Source organism: Salminus brasiliensis, chromosome 2, assembly GCF_030463535.1.
Source record: "Salminus brasiliensis chromosome 2, fSalBra1.hap2, whole genome shotgun sequence".
NCBI lineage: Eukaryota > Metazoa > Chordata > Actinopteri > Characiformes > Bryconidae > Salminus > Salminus brasiliensis.
Genome location: NC_132879.1, coordinates 593,428 through 600,629, shown reverse-complemented (window position 1 = coordinate 600,629; position 7,202 = coordinate 593,428). Strand labels below are relative to the sequence as shown.

General features: G+C 44.4%; 1 protein-coding gene across 1 annotated transcript in view; it reads left to right on the top strand.

Moving 5' to 3' along the window:
- The first annotated feature begins 378 nt into the window (after nucleotides 1-378).
- LOC140550227 (hemicentin-2-like) overlaps nucleotides 379-7,202 on the top strand; it is a 47,298-nt gene continuing 40,474 nt past the window's right edge. Inside the window, exons 1-8 of the mRNA XM_072674064.1 lie at nucleotides 379-424; nucleotides 867-1,220; nucleotides 1,325-1,639; nucleotides 1,750-2,007; nucleotides 6,149-6,251; nucleotides 6,485-6,503; nucleotides 6,653-6,737; nucleotides 6,903-6,915. Of these exons, the coding sequence (XP_072530165.1) occupies nucleotides 379-424; nucleotides 867-1,220; nucleotides 1,325-1,639; nucleotides 1,750-2,007; nucleotides 6,149-6,251; nucleotides 6,485-6,503; nucleotides 6,653-6,737; nucleotides 6,903-6,915 (1,193 nt within the window). The remainder of the gene's footprint in view (nucleotides 425-866; nucleotides 1,221-1,324; nucleotides 1,640-1,749; nucleotides 2,008-6,148; nucleotides 6,252-6,484; nucleotides 6,504-6,652; nucleotides 6,738-6,902; nucleotides 6,916-7,202) is intronic.

Here is a 7,202-nt window from a genome sequence, read left to right as displayed (position 1 = left end):
GCAAGTTATGTCCCTGCTCTTTATCAGAATGATGAATTAATAACACATACACAGATCTGCCCTCACTGGACCCCTAACCTTCACCCTCACCTTCCCCCATGATAACCCCATCCCCAGTAGAACCCTGTAGTGTAGGTTCTGAGATGGAGCTCAGTCACTGGTCCAGATTCTGAAAAGTGCTCCATAGATTGTGCTCTTAGAGCCGGTGTGAGGAAGAGTCTCTACAGAAGCTCAGCTCTGGTTTTCCATGGAAGGAGTGGGAATGAGCTTCACCCTGAGTTTAATGAGGAGAATAACTCCAGACTGGTTTCTGTGTTTAAATAAATGCTGCATTTCTGTGATCCTCTCTTCTCCAGGTGGACACTCCTCAACAGAGACATGAAGCTCGCTGAGGCCCTTACAGTGCTGTATTGGGTGTTTGGAGGTGAGTGAGTGTGTGTGTGTGTGTGTGTGTGTGTGTGTGTGTGTGTGTTTGTGTGTGTGTGAGTGTGTGTGTGTTTACTCTGCTACTGTAATTCATCCTGTCTGATTAACTCCAGTAGAAGCTAACATGTGGAACGTGCTCATTAGTGAGTGTGCATTAGTGTGTGTTTTGTACCGGTGTTTTCATTAGTGGGTTCTGTAGTGTGTGAATTAGTGTTTTCATCAGTGTGTGTTCTATAGTGTCTGTCCATTAGTGTGTGTTGTGTCTTGTATGTGTTTGTGTGTTCATTAGTGTGTGTGTGTTCTGCAGTGTGTGTTCAGGTTGCAGCAGTTCTGCACACTGTATGTACTGTAACTAGTGTGTGTTCTGATTCTACTCTAATGTGTGTGATACTGTAGTAATACTGTGTGTGTGTGTGTGTGTGTGTGTGTGTGTGTTGCAGTGGTTTGGTGCAGGGAGTTCTCTGTCACTCTTCCAGACCGTGTAGAAGCTGTGAGGGGACTCTGTGTTCTCGTTCCCTGTGCTTTTGAGATCGGATCAGGATATGAGGAGAGGTTTAAGAGAAATCTTAAAGGTCTGTGGCGTAAAGATGGTCCTGATTCCCATACAGTGTTCGACTCCACAACTCCTGAAACCAACCTGATTAAAGGAGAAATTAGAGGAGATCTCAGCATGAAGAACTGCACCACCCTCTTCTACAGCGTCCGTTCGGCTGACAGTGGGAGATATTACTTCAGAATAGAGGGTGAAGATAAATACACTTATTCAAATCCATCTGTTTATATAAATATCAGCGGTGAGTGACATGATTAAACATTCAGTTTAATTAATTTAATTTAATAAAGATTAATAATTAATATCATGTGACTCTCTAACACTGCACATCTGTGTGTGTCTCAGACTCTCCCCCTAAACCCAGTGTGTATGTGGGTCAGACAGAGGTGGAGGATCGGAGGCTGTTGGAGGGCAGCTCTGTGAGCCTGATCTGCTCTGCTTTAGCTCCCTGTCCCTCCAACCCCCCCACTTTAACATGGAGCCCCCTGCCTCTGAACAGCATCCAGGAGCAGAACCAAACCACCAGCTTCATCTCCTCTCACCTGAGCTTCACCGCCTCTCACCTTCATCATGGACTCAGAATTAACTGCAGTGCCACCTACAGGCTGGAGAAGAACATGAGCAGAAGAGCCCAGCGCGGTGTTGTATTACATGTTGAGTGTAAGACTGACTCACCCACTGAAAGTGTTACTCAGTAATTACTGCAGTGAGAAGGAGCTCTTACAGGCTGATAGTTCTGTGTCCTAAATCTTGTATTTCTCTTCTCTCAGATCCTCCGAGGAACACGACTGTGTCAGTGTCTCCGTCTGGTCCAGTGCTGTTGGGGGGATCAGTGTCTCTGAGCTGCAGCAGTGATGGAAACCCAGCAGTGCTGAACTACACCTGGTACAGAGAGAACGGAGAGCAGATAGAGACTGGAGACACTCTCACCATCACTGAGACTGATGATACACACAGTGGTTTATACTACTGTAGAGCGGAGAACCAACACGGAACCCAGAGCTCATCTGTGCAGCTGGACGTTCAGTGTGAGTACAGGAGTGCTATATTTACTTTTTTACACACCAGAGACGTCCCACTACATTTTCAGCCCAATCTAATATGAGTAACTGATGCTATCTGATCTATCAGATGTTTGTGTTTTCATAGATAACGAAGCTGCTTAATCTGGGTTGGAGAGATTGTGTTTTTAGCTGAGTTTATGTAATGTGTGTTTCTGGACTGATATATTTTTGTAAATTATAAATATAATAATGAGTTTAATCATAACAGGCGTCTCTTACAATACATCCTAACCCTGGGAATGAAAATTGAGATTGTGACTACAGATGATGCAGCATGTAAACAGCAACAAGTAGAGGTCCGCATGCTGACCCCTGAGGAACAGCTGGCGTAACAGTATCAGTATTAGATGTAGAAGTCTAGTCTCTCACTGCTGCAGAGGCACACAGTGATCTCTCCCAGTTAGAGAGAACTTAAATCGAGGAAAAGCCAAACTGGTAAAGCTGATTGCAGAGAGGTTAGTGAGTACATTGGAGTTTATTGTATTAAAGGCAGCTCTTAAATCTAGAAGAAGAATATTTGCACTGGAGGGCACTGAGGTCGGGGGCTACCAGAAGATCATTAATAGGTCTGTCTCAGTACTGATCTGAGTGCAAAGCCAGAAAAGAAGTAAAATATAAACATAAACATAACACATGCATTTCTGGACATGCTGGGATCACTAGAAGCAGCATCTGAAGGTAGAGCAGCATGTGGTCTGAGGCGGTAGAGTAATACTACAGGATTTTACACTAATATGACTCTATGGGTTCTGCAGCGTTACACAGCAGTTCTGGAGAGAGGTTCTCCTCCTGCAGCTCCACCACCAAAGCTCCACAGTGCAGCAGCAGCAGCGCTCCGGCCCGGATTGGGACTGACGGAGACGTCGTTCTCCCCCTGTTCCAGTCAGTGGAGCATCAGTATGATCCTGAAGCTGCTGATTTATGATACAACTGATACAGAATGAGGATCAAACGGTAGTTTAAGATGGTAGCAGATGCAGGTTGGATGACTTCACATTCTAAGTGACCGAAACTCAGAATAACAACAAGAGTAGTGATCCTGTTCAGGCTGTAATGTAACCCTGCTTGTAATCACACTGTCCTTAAAATAGAGCAGTAATCAAATTACTTACTTTTGCACTGTAATGGATTTACAGGTTTTTTGTATTCTGATTACGTAACGCTTTTACATGTATTCCGTTACTACCCAACCCTGCTAACGCTGATAGTAAGGGTGATCAGACACAGATCATCCGACTGACCCCTGCTCAGTTTCTCAGCAGCTTAGTAGATTAAGATCATCTTCAATGGTAGAGAGAGTGTGTAATGGCATGCTCTCTCCATTTAACACCAATATTTAATTTAAGCCAAGAGGGAAACCCTGTAACTGCCAACATAGATCAGAATGTCTAAATATTAATGGAACATATTACTGTGATCATACTGAAGATTACACAGAGACAAACAGTCATTTTATTCATTTATAATATTGTGGAATGAAAGAACAGTTTACTGGGTGAACGTGGGATAAATGGGAAGTTGGGGTCAATACAGTGACTCTCAACTTTATGAGAGTCAAACACTGGACTAAATGCTGGCTAACAGGGCTAAATACTGGCTACTTTTCCCTTTACTAGTAATGTCTCTTCAAGCGCAGTGCTTCATCGGTAAGTGACAATACTCTGTAAAATTAAATGTTAAAAAGTGTGACGTGATCCCTGTTAGTCATACCAGTTAGATCATCAGTAAAATGTCCTGCAGAAGCTGTGGAAAAAGATCTCCCCTGGGAGAAAGGTAAAAATTCAGCAGAAGAAGAAGACTGTGCTTGATGTCCTCTCTTCTACAAGACTCATTCTGTATGTACCAGGAGTGAGGGGTGGAGCAGGGCCTTTTGATGTGTGGCTCTTTTAATATCAAAAGTCATTTTCACAGATTAACTCCGGAAAACGTCCAGAGAATCAGCTGCAGACATTATCTGGAGCGGACATTACCCTTTCACACAGGTAGCGTCCAGATGGAGCTTTTCCTTGTCAGATACATCCTCACTACAGGAAATGTTCTGCAGGGTTTAAACGAGAGGTGGTGCCTGAGTAGCGCGACTAGGAGACATGATAGGACGCAAAAGAGCGCTGTGGAAACGGCAGTGTTTAGTTTACAGCATATCAAAGATGGTGAACAAGGTTACTGACTCTTCTGTAATTATGTTATCTGGAAAATATCCTACTCTATTTGCACACGGGATCACTCGGACACTCCCCAGACTTTGTACTAGGGGGCAGGCAGGATAAAGTCCGGGTGATGTCTGTTACAGCTGATCCAAACACAAATTTGCTGGAAAAGTTCTCGGTTCTCTGCAGGTTGTTCCTCTGAAGATCCTTGATGTCCTTGGGAGAACCCTCAGGACCCTGTTCACCCCAATGGCTCTGTTATCAGAGTGCCTATTGTGAATAAACAGAGCATATTGGCCTGCAAGTCACCCCAAGACCTGATCAACCAAACCGTGTGCTGACCTGAGTCAACATGTAAATGTAAATTGAGACGACAAGAAAACAACAGTAAGGAGAAGAAGACACAAATACGACCATCATCTTACACACCGTCTACCATAACAGAATGGGGGCAGGAATAGAGATTGAGACAAAGGACGAGGACAGAGATGGCGATGGCTGGACAGAGATTTAGACAGGAGCAGGAGAGGCGTGAGGGACTGTAATCGCTCCTGCATGAGAGCAAAACCGAAGCTGCTGAACTATTTGGAACTGGAACTGCTGAAGATCTGGAAGAGACATGGCCGGCACCTGAACAGGAGACTGGGTCTAGTTTGGGATAATAGGTCAAGGAGAGGGTGAAGATAAGAGGAGGAGCTATGTAAGGAGAAGCCAGGCTGGAGGCAAGCAGTAATAAACACTGGCTGCTTTTTTACCTTAGTAGTAATGTTTCTTCAAACGCAAAGCTTCATTGTGCTGCAGTGTTTCAGTTCCTCTACTTGTGTGTTTAATGGCCCTGATATGCTCTATATGGCCAAAGTATTGGGAGACCTGCTCATACATTGCTTCATGTGAAATCAAGGGTACTAAAAAAAGAGTTTACCTTTAGGATTTGATTGCATTCAGCAACAATAGCGTCAGGATGTTACATGACTGATCACCACCTGACCTGATCCCAAACTTCTCATTAGAAGTGTCCACAAACATTTGGACATATAGTGTGTGTCTGCACAGCTTTTCACAAATGCTGAAATGCTAATTTACTTTAGCGTGAACCTGCCTGCAGTTTTCCATGGAAGGATTTATAAAAGCATGTATGCATTTATACATTTCCAGCAAGATCTGCTGAACGTTTGCTTATAAAGTCAAACTCTTCCAGTTATCTTCTAGAGTATCTTCACTGAATTCAGCTCAGGACTGTGAGTTTACAGCTTATCTGTCTCCATCAGCCCGTGGTCAGGCTGCTCTTGTGGTTTCAGCTACTGTACATTTATAGTCACTAACCTCAGCTGCTGCTCTGGTCTTTAGAGTGGCGTATAGTTCGTCCTGTACAGATGCCACCAGGGTTTAATGGCAGTCTTAATAAACATGACAAGACACCCATATTCATCATTAGTGCTGGACACAGATGGACCTTAGCCTCTGCCCTGAACACACACAAGTGATCAAACACACACAGTGACAATGAACACACATGCCTGGAGTGGTGGGCCATTCTGCGGCACCCGGGAAGCAGGAAAGGTGAAGGGCCTTGCCCCACTCACTTGCTGAGTCCGGGTATCAAACCTACAACCTTGTCATCAATAACCACCAGCCCAGTGCTCTAACCGCTGAGCTGCCACTGCCACTGCCCCAACCCCAGCCCCAACTATTCCCTAAACATGCACTGTGTATGTAAATGAGCCTAACTGTCTGTAGTCTTTGATGTTCTCCATTGAACTGAGATGTTTCTGTGAAGTTTGAGCTTTAATCAGGTATTAATCCCAAATGTAGAGACGGGTATATCTGCATTGTTTCAGTTCTAATCCCCCCCTCCTTTTCACCTGAAGCTCTGCAATCTGTACAGCACATTTCACCCAGGTTTCTCTCTCTTTCTCTCTCTCTCTCTCTCTCTCTCTCTCTCTTTCTCTCTCTCTCAGATGTTCCTCAGGTTTCATTCATCCATCTGCCATCTCTGATCCTCACAGCTCTGCTCCTTCTGTCTGTTGCTGTTAATGGATTTCTCCTCTACAAGCTGAAACAGTAAGTCCCACACAGCGCTGATTCAGCTCTTACTAAAGCACAGCGCTCTCACCAGAGCCGGGATGAGACTCTTAGACAGCTGAAGTTACCTGGAGATCCTGTAGAAGCATTAGAGGTGATGCTGGGTCAGAGAGATGCTGGTAGACGGAGTGTAAACAGTGAAGTACTGATAGTAGAATAATGGTCAGTAATCTGTGCTGCTGTGCTTAAACCTGTCTGCCCTTCTTTTCTAGACTGTCCACCAAAACACAGGTGAGTCCTGATTCTGTTACGGGACAAATACTGATATTATACACTCTAACAACAGGGGTCTTCAATAAAAGAATAATTCTAATAGAAACTAGAAATAGAACAATGATGAAGATGATGATGAAGATTAATAAGTGCTGTGTTATGTAAAGGCTCTGAAGGTGGATGGAGATACGTACGCTTCTCTGCAGCTCTCAGCTCAGGACTCTGACTATGAGACTCTCCAACCCAACAGAGGTGACCCTCATCATCATCACATGATTTTAATCAGAAATGATTAGCTTTCATAATCAAACTGTAATGGTTTATTGATCATTTTCACAGCAGGAGCTTCACACACTGGGGTCAGATGTGAGAGTGTGTGAGTGAGTGAGTGTTTATGGAGGGGTTTCTGTGTTTCAGGGAGGAGACTGGAGCAGGACAAAGCCTGAGGAGGACCTGCAGCCAGTTTCCAGCTTCACTTTAATCTTAGACTCGACACAGTGATGAGGTTTAGGACTGAGCTTCAGCTGTGTCTGAGTAGCTCCTCAGAACGAGTGTTAAGACGTCCTCAGCTCAGCACTGCTCAGTGAGGAGTGAGGAGACGCTTTTCACTCTTCAGCATCATTAACTCCGCCTCTTTTCTTCTCTGCTGAGGTTTAACGAACCCTCGTCCTATTTGAACTTCAGAGAGTTTATGTTTATGATCAGCAGTTCTGGTGA